This window comes from Eulemur rufifrons, chromosome 16, assembly GCF_041146395.1.
Source record: "Eulemur rufifrons isolate Redbay chromosome 16, OSU_ERuf_1, whole genome shotgun sequence".
In the NCBI taxonomy this organism is placed as follows: Eukaryota; Metazoa; Chordata; class Mammalia; order Primates; family Lemuridae; genus Eulemur; species Eulemur rufifrons.
This window is the reverse complement of record NC_090998.1, coordinates 29908627-29933054: the sequence shown is the minus strand read 5'-3', so window position 1 is coordinate 29933054 and position 24428 is coordinate 29908627. Positions and strand designations below refer to the sequence as shown.

At 35.0% G+C, this 24428-nt stretch overlaps 1 protein-coding gene across 4 annotated transcripts in view; it reads left to right on the top strand.

The window, feature by feature from the left end:
- The window catches only part of CPNE8 (copine 8), a 228374-nt gene that overhangs the window by 185666 nt on the left and 18280 nt on the right, over window positions 1-24428 (top strand). For 2 of the 4 annotated variants that reach the window (XM_069489290.1, XM_069489291.1), the window contains 2 exons: window positions 926-999; window positions 12009-13619. In XM_069489290.1, the coding sequence (XP_069345391.1) occupies window positions 926-999; window positions 12009-12197 (263 nt within the window). In that variant the 3' untranslated portion in view covers window positions 12198-13619. Of the gene's footprint in view, window positions 1-925; window positions 1000-12008; window positions 13892-24428 lie in introns of those variants that run through there. The other 2 variants (XM_069489289.1, XM_069489292.1) reach the window with 2 other exon arrangements.

The window sequence follows — 24428 nt, the reverse complement described above, 5'->3', positions numbered from 1 at the left end:
ATCCCAAATACCTTATTTAAGTACTGAAGAAAATAGTGAGTAGGTGAGGACTGTGTTCTAAATGAGCAACATTGGGGATGGGGTAGGGAGTGAGGAGGCAAACATTATAATTGCAAGTAGCTCTCTGGAGTCTGGTGAATGTCATGTGCATACAAAATGAATTATCAGTAATAGAATTATACTTTAAGCACAAATTAGCATTCCTCATGTAATTAATTATTTAGTAAATTCTCACTGAAAACTTAATAAACTCTGGAAAATGTTCTTAATTGCAGCATAGCATTACTGTATCACCAGCTGTCTCATTATATCACAGCATTTCCAAATATCAGCTGATCTAGGGAGTGGGGAAATTATTTCTTAACCAATAAAAAAAAATCATATTTTCTCCAGTCATTATAGGGGCAAAGAAAATGTCTCTTTGTTTCTTAAATCTATTTATAAAGTAAAATTTGGGCAATGTGGATATATAAAAATATAAATATAGCTTTTTTGTAGCTTCAATGAGAATGAAGATCAAGTTGTTATTGAAAATTTTATGATGAATGGTGCCGTTTCTTAAATTAGAAAGAAAAATTAAAATTTGATGGATTAACATCACTTGCCCAATCAGTCATATAAGCATATAACTAACAATTTAGAACTAGTAGGGTGGGGAGATGGACCTACAGACTGTTCCTTAATGTATTGGCTCTCCCCACCTTTCAAAGGGTCACACAAGGTCTTGGCTCACTTTCTTCATCTGTAAAACATGTACTCAATGAAGTTTTGTGAGAGAAATGAATGAGGAGATGAAGGAATCAAACAGTTTTTTGTCTTTACATAGGGCACATTGCTACTTCGTACATACTGATTTTTTATTGCCTGCATTGTTTTAGTATTTGGCTAAAATGTACTAGATAAATGATCATATTTTCTTTTCAAGCAATGGTCGAATTGGATGGAGATGATGTAAGAGTTTCCTCCAGAGGAAAATATGCTGAAAGGGACATTGTGCAGGTAAGAAATTAAACCTTTTTCTATTTTACTATTACCAGAAAATATCATTTGGATCTTTAACAAAAGGAGAAGCTAGAAATATAATAGATTTTTTAATGATGCTTATCTATTTATTATTTAGTCTTCAACAAAGACTAAATATATTTCAATCTAATAGGTATTCGGGGTAAATGAACTTAGTAAAAACACACCAAAAATATTGTATATATCTTTGTATTTATCCCATAGATTATGGTTAGAAAGGTGAAAACTAGATCCTAAAATTATATATGTAGTATATACAAAAATCATATACATATATATATGTTTTATATATATAAATTTTATATGTGGAAAGTGATAGAATCAAGAAAAACACTAAAGCCTATTACTCTGGGAGTGAATATATAGAAAACACTAAGAATTAATAAATATAGTTAAAATTTACAATTGAAAGCAAAGTGTTAATTGAACTAAATAGTTGCATAGAGTCTCCATATCTTGTAGGATGTTAGAAGGGAAAAAAGCTGTGAAGTATACTTTTCTAAACAGGAAAAGAAAGAAAGTCTCATCATTTAAGCACATGATATCAAAGTTTTGGAGGAGGACATAATGAACTTCAATATTATCATCTAAATAATAACCTATATATTCACCCATAATATAGTCATTAAGAGAATATAATTTGGAATCATATAGAATTTGGTTCAAATCCTGACTGCTGACTTTTCCACTATGATAACTAGGATAAGCTTTCTAAATTTCAGTGTTCTGGGGGATAAACAGCATTGTTGTGAAGACTAAATGATACAATGCATATAAAATACATTCCTGAAATAGAATTTAGTAACAAAAAACAAAACAAAAGATGGTTAAAATAATTTGAGAAAGATATAAAATAATCTGTAAGTATGAGAACATAACGAGTAATGTTGATAAAGACCATAAAACATTGTTCTGCATTAGTCAGCAAAATTAAATTTTAAAATAAAAACATCTATATAATGGTTTTTTAAAAAAGATAATTGAATATGATTTAAACATTTCAACCTAACATACTTGGTAGTGGCCGGGCGCGGTGGCTCACGCCTGTAATCCTAGCACTCTGGGAGGCCGAGGCGGGTGGATCGCTCGAGGTCAGGAGTTCGAGACCAGCCTGAGCAAGAGTGAGACCCCGTCTCTACTAAAAATAGAAAGAAATTATATGGACAACTAAAATACATATATACAAAAAATTAGCCGGGCATGGTGGCGCATGCCTGTAGTCCCAGCTACTCGGGAGGCTGAGGCAGGAGGATCGCTTGAGCCCAGGAGTTTGAGGTTGCTGTGAGCTAGACTGACGCCACGGCACTCACTCTAGCCCGGGCAACAGAGTGAGACTCTGTCTCAAAAAAAAAAAAAAAAAAACATACTTGGTAGAATAAAAAGCTCACATATACATAAATGATTAGGTTAAAAGCAACTGAGACAAAGAACATGGCCATGTGGTCATTTGTTTCAGAATCTCATGATTTTTTTTTTTCATAATTAGATATATGATAATTCACCTTAACCTCATCAGTATAATTATAGACCCAAGTAATTACACTTTATCTAAAAGCTTTCTATGTTATTTGCTCACGGTTTCCAAAAAATCGAATTACTGCATGGACGTATGAATTTGAAGTCCTTTAGAATGTGTTATGTTGCTGTGGTAAAGCATTATTACAAAGTTTGCAGAGGTAACCCCATATCTCATAGTTTCATCTAAATGCTGCTTTGGAGAAACTTGGTATTAACTTTGTCCCTTAGGAAGTAGCTGAGATTGCTCACATCATAAAGGTTTTCTTTTAAGAGGACCAATATGTTATTTTGGTAACAACCGTCATACCTATTTGTATTTATAAAATAAAAAATGTCCTTGATCATGAAACTAATCTCTTAATGAATATACTACATCGCACAGAGTGTTGAGATAGGACCCAGATGATATATGAAATTTTAATGTTGTCACTCTGATATTGAACAAGTCAATAAATCTCTTTCAACCTTTGTTTCGTTATCTGTAGACTCCAAATTCTTTCATCTTTGCTCTTCTCAGGATTTTGTGAGTCTCAGAGGAGGGAACAGACATAAAATACTTTGTTACCTGTCAATAGCATAGATATATAGTAGTATTAATATAATTATATAAGTGTCCTTTTCTTGAGAGTCAGGATTCTTGAGACCAGTGTATCACCATAAAGTAACTCTGGAATCCCCAAAGATTTTGAACACATATAGCAAACACTCAACAGATTCTGCCACATAAAGTTGAACCGAAAGAGTGATGGGGTCTTACATACACTGAACAGGAAATTAAAATGTCTCCAGGAAATTAGTAACCACCTGAATGACAGTGACATCTCAACTTACAGTCCTACATTTAGTTAAGGAGATTTGATGCACTCTTTTCTAATTTCATAGAGAAGTTTCTAAACAGTGATTGTTTCCTTTCTAAATAGTAAGCACATCAATTATTTGCATATCACATTGTGTTACAGAATTGGCACCTTCTCTCTTACCTTAAATAAGGTTAAACATTCCATCATCAAGGTTCTCCATGTTATACCAGTCACTAAAAGGTTTTTAAAGTGAGATATTTTCAAGAATAGAATACATTGTTGAATATTTAGAATATTGGGTTTGTAAGGGCATGTCAAGAATCTTGTCAATCTTCCCATGGTCAGAAAATATCTGTAAACAAAGTGGCTAAAACATTATCAGAGAATAGAGTCTTTTTAGGTTCTTTTACCTTTTCTCTACTTTCCATTTCTTACATTTTGAAGCTAATACACCACAAATGAAATTCCACATTTTTCAAGTGGACAAACAAAAGCTTAAGGTTGCAAATAATATTAGGTAGCTGAGGTTCAGAGAAAATTGGGGGTAGTAGATGGGGTTTTTATTATCATATCAAATCTTAAGCAGCTTCCAGTTTTTTATGTAATAATAATATTGAACTCTTTATTAAGTGTTTCATGTGCTAGGCAGGCTAAGAGCTGTAGCATTACATCACTCAGTCCTTAATTTATTGACAGTTACATTGATTACTGCATTTTACAAAAGAGGAAAAATGAAGCTCAGTTCCTCTGCATCCATAGTCACATAGCTAATGAGAAGTGGAACCAGTATTTAATCTGACTTTAAAATTCTTAACATAGATTCTGTATAACTTTGATTATAAAACCTAAACATAGCATTTAAGACTCTCTATGACCTGACCTTAGTTGTCGTCTTTAGCCAAATATTAATAAACACACAGAGACACTACACTTTATCTAGACCAATTAACTTTACGTCACACATTTCCATAGTTCTTGCTTTTATTTTCTCTTTTCATTTTACCTGGAATACTCCTCTTCCTCATCTGTGCTGACTGAAATCCTACATTTTGAAATCTCCCGCTGTGCAGCCTTTCACAAACCCCTCTTCAAAATCCTCACTCCCCATACCTGAACAAATTTCTTCTTTCTTTCACCTTCTTCCCATATCACTTTATATCTTCCTAAAAATACTGGCCATTTTTTCGTCTTGTAGTTATTTACAGATAAGGAAACTGAGGCCAAAGATGGGAAGTTAAACAACTTATACAAAGTTATTTAGGTCAAAAGTTGGTAGATGCAGATTTCCAACTGAGTTCTGATTCCAAAACCTGTGTTTTTCCTATTATAACACAACCTACTATCATAAAATGCAAAATTCTAATGAAAATTATTAGGATCTATTCTCCTTTTATATATGCATTCAAGTCAGATTAATTAACTTGGGTTCAAAGAATGACTCTGACACTTATTAAGATCTGATCTTGGGTAAGTTAATTAAACACTCTTAAGTTTCAGTTTCCTCTTATGTAAATTCAAAATATGGATGATACTTATGAATATTAAAAGATATGCTAAATCTCTTAGCAAAAGGCCAGCCAACTGCCAGTTGCTCAATAAATGCATTAATATCAGTACAGTATGTTGGCACAATCCAATGGGACAGCGTTTCTTATGTCACTATTTCACAGTAGCTGTGCCCTCACATAAGACACTGTAGTCAGTCTTACGTGTGATTATGTTTCATCGTGCTAAGATTTAATCTTATATGACTATAGTACACATAGTAAGCAGGATGAGTTCGTATGATTGCTATTCTAAAATTAAGAGCATTATTTTCTTAAGTCAATGTATGTAAAGGCTTTCTATTTGTTTGTTTGTGCTATGGATTGGCCATTGTGTGTAATGTAATGCCATTCCACCTGGCTGCATGTAGCTGCTGGCCAGCTTATCATTTCCTTAAAAATTGTATTTAAATCATATCTTCCATTAAAAGGAGAATAATAACTTTAAAGGCTTAGACTTGAAAATCACTAATGGAGCTCTGCACAGTAGGAACAATCAAGCAAAATTGAGCAGAACAGCAACTAAAAGCCCATTTGCCCAAACTGATTCAAATTTGTTTTCATAAATAGGCAGAGTGAACTGTTAGGGCAGCCATTTGGTACATTTTCATTACACTGGGTAGATGATGAAAAAAAGATGTAGAGTAATAAGATACCATATTTTCTATAGAAAATAATGCATTTATTGGTATTCTTCATATGAATGTGATAAATTACTACAAAGTGAAAATTGATTTATTCTTCTAAACTGAACATTATGAAGGTCAAAGTTAACTTCTGGTCAATATACATTCACAAGTATGTAAGAATTATTTTGAACAAGACATTCACAGGTACAGGGATCAAAAATGTGTGATTAAATGAGACAATAAATAGAGCAATCTGAGAAGTTGAGTGGAAATCTGTAATGGTAGGATATGAGCAATCTTCCAAGAAAGAGGGAATATTGTGTCATGAAACTGTAAGATTTGACCCTAATAATAGGTAAAGAAAATGAAGTCACATGTCTTTTTCATTTCTCACTTATGAAGTACTTTGTGACATGGTGGATGAAATGCATGTTCCATTGGAAAATGTTTAGATCATCTAAGTTAGTGAGTAGCAAGTTCTTTTTTTCCCTACTCCAAATATACATATGGGTTGAAGTGTACTCAACCTACTGTTGGTAACAGTGACTTACTATGACAGTGATTCCCAACCTGGGGGCAAGACCCCCTTATGTTCAAGTGGCATATCAGATTCTGTGCCCCACCTACCAAACCTAAGTTAAATGTGCTATATACTCCCATCCTAGTCTGAAAACTGGTATTTCTTTCTTACCCATTATCTATAAACATGTTTTTAAGGTGAGTAGAACTGTGTGTATTATGAGAACAGTGATTGTGAGCCTTAGTTTTGACATTCCAGAGTATCATAAAATTCTTAAAAGTGAATTTCTGTTTACCTCAATAAAAAAAACCAGCACATCATGTAGGACTTACTGGAAAGGTAAAATAGGTGTTTTAAAATAACAAAAGTCCAGGAATTACTGTTTTACATTAACTGGTATTGTCCTTAAATTTGAAAGAGATAATATTGATAATAATATTCCTTGTATTTAATGTTTGATGTGAATGTAAATAGAAAACTATTATGAAAATCGCTTTATATTGACTATATAAATGTATAAATTGCTGAAAGAAGTAGTAATGATGATGATAGCTATTTTATATAGTACATATTGTAAGCTGAATACTGTTTTAAGCCCTTTATATGTTAACTTACTTAATATAAGACAATGAAGTAGCTATAATTATTATCCTCATTTTAATTTATTTTATTTATTATTTGGCTCATAATAATTGCACATATGTAGAGAGTACAGTGTGATATTTCGACGCCTGTACACAATGTATAATGATCAAATCAGCATATCCATTACCTCAAACATTAATTATTTTTTGTGTGTGTTGGGAACATTCAAAATCCTGTCTTCTTGCTATTTGAAAACAAAAAATAGGCCAGCGTGGTGGCTCATGCCTGAAATCCCAGCACTCTGGGAGGCCAAGGCGGGAGGATCATTTGAGCTCAGGAGTTTGAGACCAGCCTGAGCAAGAGCGAGAACCCTGTCACTACTGAAAATAGAAAGAAATTAGCTGGACAACTAAAATATACAGAAAAAATTAGCCGGGCATGGTGGCGTATGCCTGTAGTCCCAGCTACTCGGGAGGCTGAGGCAGTAGGATCGCTTGAGCCCAGGAGTTTGAGGTTGCTGTGAGCTAGGCTGATGCCATGGCTCTCTAGCTCAGGCAACAGAGTGAAACTCCATCTCAAAACAAAAAAAAAAGAAAACAAAAAATAAATTATAATTAACTGTAGTCATTGTACAGGCTATAAAACACAAGAACTTATTTCTCCTATCTAGATGTAATTTTATGTCTATTAACCAAACTACCAAACTCTCCCAATCCCTCCCCTCCACACTTCCCAGCCTCTGATAACCACTAATCTACTCTATACTTCTAATAGATAAATGTTTTTAGCTTGCACAGATGAATGAGAACATGCAGTATTTATCTTTCTGTGCCTGGCTTATTTCACTTAACATAATGTCCTCCGGGCTCATTCATATTGCTATGACAGGAGTTCATTTTTTTTCATGGCTGAATAGCATTTCATTGTGTACATATACTACATTTTCTTTATCCATTCATCTGTTGATGGACACTTAGGTTGATTCTGTATCTTGGCTATTGTGAATAGTCCTACGGCAAACATGAGAGTACAGATATCTCTTTGACATACTGATTTCCTTTCCTTTGGCGATATATCCAGCAGTGAGATTGCTGGTTCATGTGGTAGTCCTATTTTTAGTTTTTTGAGGTATCTCCATACTGTTTTCTATGATGGCTACAATAATTTACATTCCCACCAACAGTGTATAAGAATTCCCTTTTCTCTGCGTCCTCACCAAACATTTGGTATTTTGTGTCTATTTGATGATAGATGATATCTCATTGTGGTTTTGACTTGCATTTCCCTGATGATAGTGATGTTCAGCATTTTTTTAATATACTTCTTGGCCATTCATATGTTTGTTTTCTCTTCAGAAATATCTATTCAGATCATTTGCCCATTTTAATCGAATTATTTGGGTTTTTGCTGTTGTTTGAATTCTTTATATATTCTTTATGTTAATCCATTGCTGGGTGAATACTTGGTAAATGTTTTTGCCCATTCAACAGCTTAGCTCTTCACTCTATTGATTATTTCCTTTGATATGCAGAAGCTATTTAGCTTGGTATAATCTATTTGTTTAGTTTTGATTTGGTTGTCTGTGTTTTGAGGTCTTATCCATAAAATCTTTGCCCAGACCAGTGTCCTGATGCATTTCTCCTATGTTTGTTTCAATAGTCTTATGGTGTATGGCCTTATATTTAAATATTTAATCCACTTTGACTTGATTTTTTATATGATGAGATAGGGTTCTAGTTTCATTCTTCTGCATATGAATATCCAGTTGTCCCAGCACTGTTTATTGAAGAGGATATCCTTCCTGAATATATGTTCTTGGTGCCTTTGTCAAAAATCAGTTGGCTATAAATATGTGGATTTATTTCTGTGTATTCTATTCTGTCCATTAGTCTATGTGTCTGTTTTTATGATAGTACCATGCGGTTTTGGTTACTATAGCTATATAGCTATGTAGCATATTTTGAAGTCTAGCTTTATAGCTATGTAGCATATTTTGAAGTCAGGTAGTGTAATGCTCCCAGCTTTGTTCTTTTTGCTCAGGCTTGCTTTGGCCATTCAGTGTCCTTTGTGGCTCCATGTGAATTTCAGGATTGGTTTTTCTACTTCTGTGAAGAATGTAATTGGTATTTCGATAGGAATTGCATTGAATCTGTAGATTGCTTTCAGTAGTATGTTCATTTTAACAGTATTAATTCTTCTAATCCATGAACATGGAATGTCTTTTCAATTTTTTGAGTCCTCTTCAATTTCTTTCATCAGTGTTTTATAGTTTTCATTGTAGAGGTTTTTCACCTTTTTGGTTGAATTTATTCGTAGGTAATTTTTTATAGCTATTATGAATGGGATTGCTTTCCTGATTTCTTTTATAGCTAATTTGTTATTGGTATAAAGAAACACTACTGATTTTTGTTTCTTGATTTTCTTGATTCTGTACCCTACAACTTTATTGAATTCATTTATCAATTTTAAGAGTCTTTAGGTTTTTCTAAATATAAGATCATGATGTCTGTAAACAGGGACAATTTGACTTCTTTCCAGTTTGGATACTCTTTCTTTTGCCTAATTGCTCTGTCTAGGACTTCTGGTATTATGTTGAATAAGAGTAGTGAAAATGGGCACTCTTGTCTTGTTCCAGTTCTTAGAGGAAAATTTTTCAATTTTTTCCCATTCAGTATGATATTTCTTATGGAGTTGTCATATATGGCCTTTATTGTGATATATTCCTTCTATACCAATTTTCTGATAGTTTTTATCATGAAGGGATGTTGAATTTTATCAAATGCTTTTTCTGCATCTATTGGGATGATAATGTGTTTTTTGTCCTTCATTCTGTTGATATGATTTATCAGACTTATCGATTTGCATGTGTTGAATCATCCTTGCATTCCTGAGATAAATCTCATTTGATCACGATGTATAATCTTTTTGATGTGCTATTATATTTGGTTTGCTAGTGTTTTGTTTTCATCTATATTTTTCACAATATCAACCTGCAGTTTGTTGTTGTTGTGTCCTTGTTTGCTTTTGGTATCAGGATAGTGCTACCCTCATAGTATGAATGAGGGTAGAATGAATTTGGAAGAATTCCTTCCCCTTCAATTTTTTAAAATAGTTTGAGAAGAATTGGTGTTAGTTCTTCACTAAAAGTTTAGTAAAATTCAACAGTGAAGCTATCTGGTCTTTATCGTTATTTTATAGAAAAGGAAACTGAGGCAAATGGTGGAAAATGACTGCCCAAGATCATGCAGGCAATAGGTAGCAGAACTAGGCTTTGAAATTGGGAAGTCTCGTGCCTGAGTTTTTGAGAATAGGGGGTAAAACATTTAATGATTTCAATGCCCACAATGTAGAAGAAAGGTAAAGAATCAAATAAAATATAAGACCAAAGTTGAGGTAAAGGTAAAACAAAAGCAGATGAGATCTCCCCTTTCCATGGAGAAGTAAGAACAGTTTGCCATAGGTATTGTCATTTCCCTGAAATGTGTGTGTTAGCTACACACGTTTTCTAAAAAGTGAACTCTTTAAAAATGTAGTTTAAAGAGAGCTACATGTTTACCAACTTTACCAACATCACTAAATGTTAACTTTCAAAGTGTTATGCCTTTTAAAATAAGAATGAAGTAAACTATGCTACAATTAGATACCTTTTTCACATTAGTTCTTAACGATGTTGATTTTTATTTTCTCACTTTTCTAAAGAGAGAAAATAAACCTCAACTTGCTTTTTTATACCTGTTTGATTTTTTTGTTAAAAATGTCAAGTCTTATCCATAGCAAGATTGTATGACTTCACAAACAAGTTCACATCTCCTGTTCTCCTCTCAGCTGAAGATTATATTTGCTGTCAGTGGTTTTTTTTTTTTGGGGGGGGGTTTTGGGTTTTTTTGTTTTTGTTTTTGTTTTTTGCCCTTAGCTACCTTCCAGGGTAAGAGAAAGATATGTCACCATTTTTACATATATATTTCTAAAAGCTTCTCTGAGTTTTTCTCTTGGTAGCAAGACAGGGAAAAGTTTAGTCATACAGATATTCTTCTGCCTATAGTGTGTCTTATTTTAAAATGAAAGTAATAATTTTCTGCTCTTCCTTTAAAAGAGACTGCAATCATTGCATATAAGGTATTTTACCTCCTCATTGATTTCTTAAGATTTTAACTTGGTTTACCTGTAGCAACCTGACCACTTAAAATGCTGTTTTCTAATAACAATTGTTTTCTCAAAGGACATCTTGAATAACTTTAAATCAAAAGCAAGTTTTCCAAAATAAATTTAAAATGGCTGTTTTATGAGATGGGATTTGTCTTTCTCTGGGAGGAAAAAAATGATTTAATTCAACCTTTTAAATATTATACCCAGAAATTGTTCAACATCCTAACGTCTTCACTGTCCCTTTTCTCAGAAGACCTCAAATTACTGTGCTCCCAAATTATCACAATGTTAACAGTTCCAATCACTTCCAAGTTGCTTCAAGAATCATCATGTCCCTAAGGGGAAATTGAACTAATGCCCTCAAATAGCACAGTGTTTATTAACGTAAGTAACCATTATAAATGAGAATAGAATCAGACAATCTATTGCAAGAGCATCTGGTGTTGAGCTGATAAGGGCTCTCACATAATTTCTTATATAAAGATAGAACAATCATTTTTATATGATGTAAAAATAAGAATGATGATGTTTCAATAAGAAATATGCCAAAATCTTATGCCAAGATTTTATTTTTATTTATTTATTTATTTATTTTTGCTTTTCTAAATAATAGATTTAAAAAATCAACATCTGGGGCAAGACTCAATGTACTGAATATTTCAGGTTCCTCTTAATATGAGTTGTGTGAATTTTATATTCATACTCCATGTGATTTGATGTCCCAGTAATAATTAAAAATAATGTGTTTAGGACTCTTTAGTAATACACACTGTATTTTTACCCTGAATTGGGTAATATTTGTTTCTTACCCAGCATTGGGTAATATTTTTGTATCGAAGCTGAATTAGGCATGTATCAACTCCGTTTGACAAGAAACCAAGCCCTGAAGAGGTTAACTGCTTCATCCTATTAAGAGTTAAGTAAGTATAGAACCCAAAAGTGCAAAACACATTTAGCAACATAATGGGCATATCAAGATCAGGTGACATGAGATATTAGAAAACATAGAAAAGAATCACATTTCTTTTTAGATAAAACATAAATTATAAAAGTTTGGTCACTCTTATAGCTATTCGTAGTGTATCAGATATTCGTTAAAATGTATAATAATTGTTATCCATCTCACCATTACTCTGGGCTTCCCTGATTCTTCTACAACCAAACGTTTACATGTGCTGATGTTTGTGTTTATTACCTAAGTTGCTAAAGTCTATCAAATAACTTTCTTTAACCTCTGTTTTAGTTTGTGCCATTCAGGGATTACATTGACAGAAGCGGAAACCACATATTGAGCATGGCTAGATTGGCTAAAGATGTCCTGGCTGAGATCCCTGAGCAGTTTCTCTCCTATATGAGGGCCCGAGGAATCAAGCCATCACCTGCGCCTCCCCCATACACTCCGCCTACACATGTGTTACAGACTCAGATATGACTGTGCTCCCAAATGCTAAGGTTAGCTACACATCAGTTAGAACTGCTGAGTTAATGCCTTGTGCCTGGTGCTCTGTAATGAACCAGGGAATAAGACACTTTTCTCAGTTTGGTTTCAGCAGTACTGGTTAATATGCTTTCTTGGATCCAAAATAAACTCTCTTCCTAAACCAAAACTGTAAATATGGTGGTTGCATGAGCAACAGAAAAATTGTTTAAATGCTTGAAGAAAAGTATGGATGTCTTCTCTGAATCTTTCAATTTTTCTTTTGACAAAAACAGCTAATTTCCAATGTATTGTTGGGAAAAAGCACAAGCTATGTTTTTAACTCAAATATTGTCTTTGACTGCTATGTGTATAGGAAAGCAGTCTCTCTGTATCAATGTTTACATGTTACTACTTTTTAAATTTCAATACTTTTATAACTGTTCTTAAGAATAAGAGTTTTGAATATTGAATCCTTTGTCTTCTAAATTGCAATAGCTATAATCACAAGAGCAATATCTCTTTGAATGACTGTCTGGACAAATAACAATTGCAAATAAGGGAAGGGAAAAATGCTTTCATATTTCTCAGTAACTGGATTGTCTTAGGAAGCCACATCTGCTTCGTAATCAGTTTCTCTGCAGTGTTTGCCGAGTCTGGGAGTTTAAGGTTGGCAGATGTGTATCCTGTAAGAACATGCATTTTTCATAGAGTTTGGGTTCTAAATTTAGGCTGCAGCCAGTTTGTGTTTTGTAAAGCTAAGTGGAAATTTTAAAAAGTCAAACATCGTGAACTCTAAATGCACAGAAAATACTTTGTGTAAAAAGTAGCATCCTTACATTATAATGTTATTTAGAAAGACTGAAACCAAGAATATTTAACTGTGAACCATGTAGCAGATGTTTTAAACTTTTTACTCCATTCTATCTTGTCTAGGTATTTTAATTCAAAGGGATACTGGCTCTCTTGATTGGGATTCCATGTTATCACTGTTCCACGTTGCCATGCAGGGTGCACAGGCTGGAAGTCTTTTGTGAAATTCCCAGTTAAACATATACGATCATGTGACTTAGTGCACAGCACATTTGTGAAATAACCTACTCCTATATACTGACCTGCCTGTTCACAATTAATTGTAAAGAGTTTTTGCATGTACAGTTTTTACAAGAATACAGTTTTGTGAAGTTGTGTCTAAATTAAAGCATTTCTTTAGAACAAATGGCCTTAAATTCTCACAGAATTCCTGGAAATGATTGTGAATTGCCTTCAAATAATAGAAAAGTGTATTTATTTGTGTGTGTGTATGTCAACAATGTAACTGCTTTATAATATTTTTTCCTTACCAATACCCTATTTACTACTTGGTTTATTTCTACTGTATGTTGTTCTCTTTGTTCCAAGTTGACCTAGGGTGACTTTTATAAGCATGAAACTATTTTACTGGAAATAAAAATATATACATCCACATATCTAACAGCATCAATGTTACAAAACTATGTAATACTAAATTGTTCATTTCTAAGTATGTATTAAAATCTTTAAAAGGATAACTATTCACTTTGTACATTTCATGTATGAATGACATGGAGCCTGATCTTTCCTATGCTGAACTTACATATTTATGTCAGTATAGTTTATTAACCTACAGATTTTTTAAACTTATCTCTACTCATCAGCCCAAAAAACAAAAATAAATAAGATCAATATTCTTTCCTGCTTGTCAAACATCAGTTATTTTTCTTTGAACTTACCAGAGAAAGTGAAAGATGTACAATTTTATTCTAAAGAATAGTGTGCCCAGATCTAGAGGGGATAAATGGCCAGTGATGAAGCAATCTCAGTTACAAATCTTGTCCTTTGCATGGCTGAGAATAATAATCAGAAACTTATGTGATGTTAATTTATGTGTAAGTTTAGAAAACTCTTAGTCTTGTCTCTTTATTGCATAAATGTAGAAACCAAGACCAAAGGGATTAAGTGATTTATCCAAGACTATATAACTAGAGAAGAGCTCGTTACCATCATGAAAATATTTGTTATGACCACTCCCATTGTGTGAGTCCCTGTTAGGTACCATGCAATAAAAAATCCCAGGGGCATATTCCATAAACTCCAATACATGCCAATAGTTGCACATACAAACTAAGTATCAGGGTGTTCAGACTTAGGTTATGAGCAAGAATAAAGGTACTTATTGAGAGAGAGTGACAGATCTGATTTGTCATCTGCTGTAGAAAGCAGACTTCTAATGGGTGCTCTCAAGAATCCTGAAGACTTTGGGTGCTGGCCTATCTTTCTAATCCCATTCCTTCCTCTAGGCTGAAAGCCTCTAATTACTTACCATTTTAACGTCACGATGAATGCTCAGCCTTCTGTTCAAGTATCTCCATCATCTGGTCTTGCCCAGTTAATAATATCAATTCCCATTGCTTTTCAAATGGATATTAAAGTTATGCAGGCCTGCCTCATTCCTTTTCCCCAAGCACTCTGAGTTAATTTGCAGTCTGGCCATACAGTGTTCATGCTCTAGCCCCTCAGCAGGCCCTCTCCTCTGGTTTCCACCTGAGGATGGCCTTTGTGTGTTCCACCGCAACCCCCAACTCCTCTTAACTACATTCTTTTAAAACTTCAGCTAACAATATTCAGTACCTTTTATGAGCTTATCTTTGCATTGCATTTTAGCATACTGATTACCTCATATTATTTATAAACCGTTTTACTTTATCTGGGGCATCGTGTCTCTCCATCCTTAGAGAATAGGATTTAATGTCACCTGGATATAGGTAAATTTTAAAAGCTTCCCAGTTCATTTTAATGTGCAACTAGAGTGTGTAATTGCTGCAATTAAAGACTTTCGGATGACTCAATTGCTACTTTTAAAATTCTCTCATCCAACATGCAATACCAGGAGTTAAGACAGATATGACTCTAAATGGTGGTGGTGTGTGTGGGAGGGGAGGGCACTTGGGATTAGGTTGGACTGTAGGCTATTTTGTTCTTGAGAGTTAGTGAAGGTAATTAGGTGGACTCATGCACTTTTTTATTACTGTGACCTACCATCAGCTTAGGACATAAAGAGATATCTCTCACAAGGACAAGGTTGATGTGATTATTTCTTAGAGGACTTGCAGCTGCCAAAGATTTTACTGAAGAGCATGCCTTTTTCTTTCTTGGCTTGTATGAATTTTAATTATATTTGGAATTGACCCAAATGGCAAGATAATAACTCACTTAGAGTAAAGAATAATTTTTGTCATTAGCACAAATCAGATACATTTCCTGATAAAACAGCTGAGCTGAGGATCAAATAAGTTTCCTTTGAGTGCATATGGTATTACCTAATTAAGATGGAAAGGGATGGAAATCTACTTATAAGAAGTCACGCTTGTGCAGAGCTTTCCCATCAGTGTGTTACAGATGATTTACAGATGCACACCTTGCAGATGGGGTACAGGTATGCACCTTGGGATGGTGCAGAGTGCCTGGGGTAATTGAACTCCCAGTCTCCAGCATCTTCATTGGCTAACTTCAGGATATCTTACACATACTCCCATTTTTTGCGTATTGCTTGACCAAGAAAGATAAGGAACCCCTGCATTACAGAGATTATTTCTGAAATAATCTCTACTGACCACAGGTTCCACCTTCAATTGTTTTCTACTTATTTTTCCTAGTATATTTATACTAAAATTAATTTGAAATAGTATTCCACATACAATTCCATGACAGATGTATTATGGGAAGTGAGGTCCAGAAGAATAAGGCATGAATGTCATGAGAATTCTGTTTACAGTAACTGTGTACATATTTTTACATTGCATTATAGAATCTCTGAGAAATTTTCTTTCCTTTTCCATCACCTCTTCACAAACATCCTACCACTCACAGAAATCTGTGTATCACCAGATGACCGAGAGGGCATCAAAGCATAGAGTCAAAGGGATTCAAAGTGTTTTTTTTCTTTAGAATAAACACAATTCTAGAAGACTTCCCCTTCTCCTCATTGTGGATGTGGCCCTCCCTCCACCCTCCCACCAAGCATTCTTTCATTTGCTCTACTGATATCTGAACATCATCTAACAATAGGAAAAGCCAAAATACAAGGATGTGCTGAGATAAAAGACATGCATCTTTTAAGACTTAACAAGCACATTTTAGAAACATACTGACACAATTCTTTGCACCAAGAATTTTTTTCTAAAAAACTCTTCTTCATCAGATCTTTTCCTAAGATATAATTTTAACAAGGGAAGACTTGGTACATCATGAGCATACAAATGCTTGAAAGGGCTTCCTTTCGAGATGAGAAGGGGAAATAGAGAACCAACAATGTAAATTCTTCCTCCATGAGTTATTGCCTAAATTATGTTTAGAAGCCTTTTAATGGATGATTATCCTAGTAATGTCCATATCCCAGAATTCAAGTTTTACAACATGGAGTAAGAAGGCACCAAATAGAAGTATGTGTCCAATACAGAGTAGGGGTAAATGCCCAAAACAAAATTATTTTTCTTTAAATTGATATGACCCCCCAGCAATCATTTTATTGGGTTGAATAATGTATTTGTATTTAAACAAAATACTAACATAATACACATAAGTCTCTAAACATAATGTACTAAGATTATCTCAAAGACATAATAGTGCTAATTCATACTACTATGAGACTACTGAACAATTTTTGAAGCAACATCTTCAAGCCTCATCGGGCAGGGTTGTTGCTTACCTCATACGCCATCAGTCCACCTCCCAACCCCAGCATTAACCTTGCTCTTGTTTCCTGAGCCCTGGAGATGCTCTGAATATCAAAATGTAAGAGAAAGATGACCCCTGAGCTCTTATCATGGAAAGAGCAAAAGCAAACTGATCTAAAGATTTGCTCAGTTTTAAAGTTTTTAAGCAACAGTGGCCATGACCTCATGATTTTCTCATCACAAAGTTATTCACTGATTTAATTTCCATGAAACAGGCCTGCTGGGCATTCCTAATGTATTTAGATAAGCTGATTTCATACAGATAGGATTTGCTATCAGTCAAAGGGGTGGATATCATTGACCTTACAAATTAGGAAGAAGGAGGAAGGAATATGCTTAGGGTTGGCTTAAAAATAGCTACCCTTTCAGAGATCTTCCTCACCTTATAACATAAGTGACGGATGCAGTAATTTTGACAGAGAACAACCAGTTTGTTAACTCTTATCAATACAATTTCCACAGGACAGTACTGACAAGAAACACTAAATAAACCACATTTCAAATGTTTAAAAAATGTTTAAATGAAAATCTACTTAAAATTAACAAAATTATTTCATTATCATTGTCAATAATATCAAAAGGCATGTTCTATAATTTAGATATTGGCAAATTTGGTGTGCACTTTAGATAATAATTCTGCAGAAGATGTCAAAGAAAGTAGATGAGCCCTGGGAAAACAATATGAATGTGACAATCATGAGAAACCATTTTGGGTTCATCAAAAATCAACTTTTAAGTCCCTAAACATTATATATGGACCTAACCAAAACCAAACAAAGACCTATGATATCAGTTTGCAAGCCCTGAATTAGGCCATCAAATGTCAGCCTTGTAAGATGAAGGTTCCTGTTATATTTCATTTATTTTCTGAAAATGTTTAGTAGTTTTAAATCTATGATTTGACCTAAATCCAAAGTTATAGACATGCATGGTGTCTTCTACAGGCTAGATATAAAATTGCCAGAAGCTTCACCAGAAGGAGTGTGACTCATCAACATGCCAAATATTGGTAGTCAAAAGACCTGAGTTTCCATCTTGGCAGTCTGATTTGGGGAAAATATCATGTAAATATCCAAACTTGATTTTTGTCATCCATATAACATGGTGATATTTCCAAGGGTGCTTAAAGCACTACCCTACTGTAATTCTCTCAAGGACAGAAGTTACTTTAATTGGAGCACACCCCAAAGATTGGCCCTTTAGGAGCCAGATGGGAGGAGGTTATTAAATGAACTTGAGGTACAAGGCTATCAAAGTACCTTCTGAAAGATTATGGAGCAAATGAAAAATCTCAGCTGTTTATTTAAAACAGGCAAGTTACTGGCTTAGCTGTTCCTCTAAGTCAACCACATACTCTCACCATTCTTCTGTGCACCTGAGAACGCAGAGGATATGGGAAAGTTGGGAGAAAACGTCAAGGTCCCATTGCTCTGTGAAGGTCTTTGAGTCTATCTGTATATACCCCCATGCCTGTGTCCTTCAAAAAGAGGACCCCTGTACAAACATTTTCTAGTAATCTTCTGGATGTGCAGCAGGTGTTTTCTCAAAAGTTCTTAAGGTCTTGCCCTAGAGAATAACAAGTTGCCTCAAAACAAGAATTTCTTATTAGGTAATTTAACCTACTTGATTGCATGACAGCTATGCTGAATGCTCATCCAACCCTCTGTACTTGGCTAAGCTGCTGCTTATTCTTCAAGCCTCCCCTTTCCGCCATTCCCTCACAAAAGCCTTCCCTAAAGTCATAGATGATTGAATCTCCTTGCTCTGCATTCCCACAACACCCTGCTCTTAGCCTCCTGTCATTCAGCACACCTGCAATTACTTGTTTGCTGTCTATTTCAGTTTCCTCCATGAACTCCAGGAGAGCAGGAAGCAGGCAAGTCTTGTTCACTCATCTGTCTCTAACACACAACACAGGGCCTGGCTCTAGAAAGGTCATCAATTGAATTGTGAAAGTGAATTGAATCAAAATATTGTTCAATAAGAATGTTACATTAGTAACTTGGTATTTTAAGATTTTCGTCCTGAATTTCAGTGTATCCAGACTGAGAGAGAAAATCTGTGACATCTTAAAGCAGCACCAAACCTCCCTTTTTCCCTATTTATCCTTTCTTCCAAACCAGACTGTGAAGTGAAATGAATAGAGATCAACAGCTTCTCTCTCCCCACCTGCTCTCAGGGCTAATTAGCAGTAAAATGGTCAAAAGGCAGGCAGGCAGCAGGAGAGAAGAGATTAATGAAGCTTTGACACTATCTGAGAGCCAGTTAGCTCCAACTCAGGATAGACTGAGAAAAAAGTATGCAAATGATGCCAGGATCTTATACTATGTCACCTCTGAAATTTCCCTTGATCAAGCAAAATAAGAGGAAAGACTCTTTTAAGCATATATTCACCTACATTTTCCCTTAAAAATGAAAGTGCCAAAAACATATATTTTAGGTACTGGAAAGGTATACGGAATCCTTACTTTTGCATTTTAGCTGTGCCTGTGTGTATTTTTGAGTGGCTTATGCGGGTATGTATGTGTATGGCGATGAACACATGCCTTCACTCATGCATGTGCTATCACTTATATGTAGACACTACATGTGGGAACAGTAAACAAGAAATGGGGTAGAGAAGAAATGACAATGCTTTACAAGCAGTGACTGCCTTTCCTGATGCTGATTATCTCTCCTGGAGGAAGTGTTATTGGCCTGTACAGAATGTGGACGAGATTTCAGAAGGTTATAACTTTGCAACTGCATTCCTAATAGGATAGGTTGACTTGAAAATCCTGCTGTGCTAATATTTGTGATTTTTAATGTATTCTTGCATCCTCTACTTAGCAACAAGGGAGAAGGATTTAATGAATACGAATTTGACTGTGGGGAAGAAATGTGGAGGATGGTAGTTATTACATATTGACATTTTAGCTCAGAATTTCACCCACCCCGTTGATAAGACTGAATTCTATTTAACTTTCTTCTTTTTTTATTTTTTTGGTTTATTTGTCTTTTGTCCACTTCTTAATGGGGTTGTTTGTCTTTTTCTTGCTGATTTGCTTGAGTTCGTTGTAGATTCTGGTTAGTAGCCCTTTATCGGATATATTATAGCTTGCAAATATTTTCTCTCATTCTGTAGGTTGTCTATTTGCTCTGTTGAGCTCTATTTCCTTAACTGTGCAGAAGCCTTTTAATTTAATCAAGTCCCATTTATTTATTTTTGTTGTTGCTGTAATTGCCATTGAGGTCTTCTTCATAAATTCCTTGTGTAGGCTGATATTTAGAAGAATTTTTTGATTACTTTCTTCTAGAATTCCTATGGTTTCATGCCTTATATTTAAGTCTTTTAACCATCTTAAGTCAATTTTGTGAGTGGTGAAAGATATGGATCCTGTTTTATTCTTCTGCATGTGGCTATCCAATTTTCCCAGGACCATTTATTGAATACAGCTTCTTTTCCCCAATGTATATTGTTGTCTGCTTTGTCAAAGATGAGTTGGCTGTATGTCGATGGCTTTACATCTGGGTTCTCTGTTCTGTTCCATTGGTCTATGTCTCTATTTTTGTGCCAGTATCATGCTGTTTTGGTAACTATAGCCTTGGAGTATAGTTTGAAGTCTGGTAATGTGATGCCTCCAGATTTATTCTTTTTGCTTAAGATTGCTTTAGCTATTTGGGGCTCTTTTCTGCTTCCAAACAAAGCATAGAATTATTTTTTCTAGATCTGTGAAATATGACATTGGTATTTTGATGGTGATTGCATTGAATCTGTAAATCACTTTGGGTAGTATGGACATTTAAACAATGTTGATTCTACTGAACCATGAACGTGATAAATTTTTCCATTTGTTTGTGTCATCTGCCATTTCCTTCCTCAGTGTTTCGTAGTTCTCTTTGTAGAGATCTTTCACCTCCTTGGTTAAGTATATTCCTAGGTATTTTATTTTATTTTATTGTATAATAACTATTGTGAATGGTATTGTGTCTTTGATTTGCCTCTCAGCTTGCTTGTTATTGGTGTATAGGAAGGCTAGTGTTTGTGTACGTTGATTTTGTAACCTGGGACTTTTCTAGTTCCTTGAGACTGAGACATGTCAAAAGATTGTTAATATGTGATCTTTCTGTCATTTTGATGTAAGTATTTAAGGCTATAAATTTTCCCCTTAGGAATGCTTTTGTTGAATCCCATAGATTTTGATAGCTTTTGTCTCCTTTGTTGTTCAGTTCAAGGAATCTTTCGATTTCCACCTTAATTTCATTATTGATCCAAAAATCATTCAGCAGCAGGTTGTTTAATTTCCATGACTATGTATAGAATTGAGTGTTTCTCTTGGAGTTGATTTCTAGTTTTATTCCACTGTGGTCTGAGAAGATACATGGTATGATTTTTATTTTTGTGACTTTGTTGAGATATTATTTGTGGTCTAAGATATAATCTATCTGGGAGAATGTTCTATGAGCTGATGAGAAAAAATGCATATTCAGTAGTTTTTGGGTAAAATATTCTGTAGATATGTATTAGGCCCATTTGTTCTAGAGTCCTATGTAAGTCTGTGTTTATTTATTTATTTTCTGCTTGGGTGAACTGTCTAGTTCTGTCAGTGGGGTGTTGAATTCCTTGGAAATTATGATGTTGCTATTTATCTCTTTGCTTAGATCTAGTATGGTTTGCTTTATGAATCTGGGCACTTCTGTGTTAGATACATAAATATTTAGGATTGTTATGTCTTCTTGTTGAATTTTCCCTTTACCATTATATAATGGTCCTTTCTGTCTTTCTTTACTATTGTTGATTTAAAGTCAATTTTATCTGATATAAAATAGCTACATCTGCTTTCTTCTGGTTTCCATTTGCATGGAATATTTTTTTTCCATTGCTTCACCTTGGGTCTGTATGTATCCTTCTGGGTGAGATATGTTTCTTGGAGATGGCAGATACTTGGGTTACATTTTTTCATCTATCCAGTCAGCCTGTCTCTTGGGTAGGACATTCAGTTCATTCACATTAATTGAGAGAATTGATATGTGGGATGTTGTTCTGTTTATCATGTCGAGTATACCTTGTTACTTTGTTTTACCTCTTGTGCTATTGTTTTATATGAGCTCTGAGCTTTAGCTTTTGGGTGGTTGTACACTGGTGGGTGTCTATTGTGCTGATCTGTGTATAATGCAGTTCTGAGTATTTCCTGGCAAACAGGTCTGGTCTTGACAAATTCACTCAGCGTTTGCTTGTCTGGAAAAGTTTTTATTTCTCCTTCATGTATAAAACTTAGTTTTGCTGGATACAAAATTCTAGGCTGGCAGTTGTTCTGTTGATGAAGACTGAAGATGGGGCCCCAATCCCTTCTGGCTTCTAAGGTCTCAGTTGAGAGGTCTACAGTTAGCCTAATGGGTTTTCCTTTGTAAGTTACTTGATGTTTTCACCTCATGACTTGCAGGAGTTCCTCCTTCTTATTGACTTTGGCCTGTCTGATGACTACGTGTCATAGTGATTGGTTCTTTGCAATAAATCTCCCAGGTATTCATTGAACTTCTTGTCCCCTGGTCTTGCTGGAGATATCTCTAGCAAGACCAGGGAAGTTCTCCACAATTATTCCCTCAGTTAGGTTTTCTAGCCCTTGTGCATTTTCTTCTTCACCCTCAGGGATGCCTATGATTCTTATATTTGGCCTTTTTACACAATCCCATATTTCTTGTAGGCTTTGTTCAGAATTCCTCTTAATTCTCTGTTCTAAATTTTTTACTGACTGAGTTAATTTGAAAGAGTTGTCTTCAAGCTCTGAGATCCTTTCTTTTGCCTGGTTTAGTCTATTCTTAAAACTTTACACTGTTTCATATTTCCTTGAAATTTTTCATTTCCAGAAGTTCTGTTTTGTTTTGTTTTTAATATGTTGATCTGTATAGTGAATTTTTCATTGATTTCCTGAATTGTTTTTCTGGTTTATTTTAGTTGGGTTTCTATTTTCTCTTGGATTTCATTGAGCTTCCTTACAATCCATATTGCAATCTGTCATTTCAATATTTTCATTTTGGTTTGTATCCATTGCTAGAGAGTTGGTGTTCCCTTTAGGGGTGTCCTTTTGCTCTGATTATTCACATTTCCAGAGTTCTTTTGCTGATTCCTTTTCATCTCGAGCAGCTGTTGCTTCTTATTTTTGGATTTTCTTTTGTTTAAATGGGGCTTTTTTTTTTTTCTGCACTCATTCATAAAAGTATGTCTGTAGCATATGTTAGATAAGAACCTTTGGCTTTGCCTGTGGGTGCTTTGATGGCAATCTAGGTTTTGAATGGATGCCTTGGTTATAGATATCCTTAGTGTGGTGGTTTTCTCAGTTGCTAACTGTTTATAGCCTGTAGCAGTGGTGAGCTATGTATGCAGGCGGATTCCCTACCTCTCTTTGATGAGGGAGGATGGAGGTCTTTGAAATCCTTTCTTTCCCCAACCGTGTGGTCTTCGTAACAGTGTAAATTGTATTGGCATGCCCAGTTCAATAATCTCTGAATTCTATTTAACTTTCTGAGAGGGAAAGAATAAACACTCAAAATCCTACTTGGATCCTCCATTAGAATAATCAATTTTCTATAACTATCAGTATAGTAATGGCTATGGTTTAGCATTTAATCATTCAGAAAGCACTAATTCACATGTAACCTCCTATCTATACCTGTCAAAACTCTGCTCACTCGCCAAGGCTCAGCTCTATTATTGCTTTTCCAGCATTCTCTTTCTTACTAGAATCAATTTCTCTTTTTTCTCTGCCCTGTAAGTAGGTATTCCAGTCTGCCTCTCTAGGGGCAGGCTTGGTGCTTGCAGTGGGGAAGCCTTACTGCCCTAAAACTGTCAGGAGTAAATCTGTCTGATTGACTAAAGTTCATTAACGGGAAGCCCATCTGCCTAAAAATGTGAGTCACATTCTCTAATATGACCTTTATCAGAAATAAAGGCAATGCCTTATCTCCCATCTGTGTTACTCCTTTGTCTTATATTTCATTGCTTCAGAGAGGAAAGGGTAATTTATCTGGCCTCTAAAGACCCCCAACAAACTGCCAAGGAGTCCCCTGCCTATAGTGTTACTCATTCTCCTGCCAGGCTTTGTGCAGCCATCCTTGACTGAGGTTTCCCCTACCTTGCAGGGTAGAATCCACAATTCTTAGTTTGTGCTTTCCCCTAGTGCAGAGGCCAAGGCAAATACTTGAGTGCATGTAGTTTAATAGTGATGCAATCTACTAGTTTGGGAGTAAGGGATTTGGAGAGGGAGGAAATAGTGAAATCCATCATAAGAGTAGGTCATCAAGGTCACCACTGAAGGTAACAAGATTCTCCCTTGTCCCCTAAACTTCTGAGCATCATATAGAATGCTTCTCAGAATTGTCCACTGAGAACTGACCATAAGTATTCATCTGTAAACTCCCATCTCCTATTGGTTAGGGTTGCCTGTACTCTGGGCTGCTAATGTGTGCTTGAGGAATGAGCTCCTCTGGTGTCTGTGGCATTGGAACCTTTCCA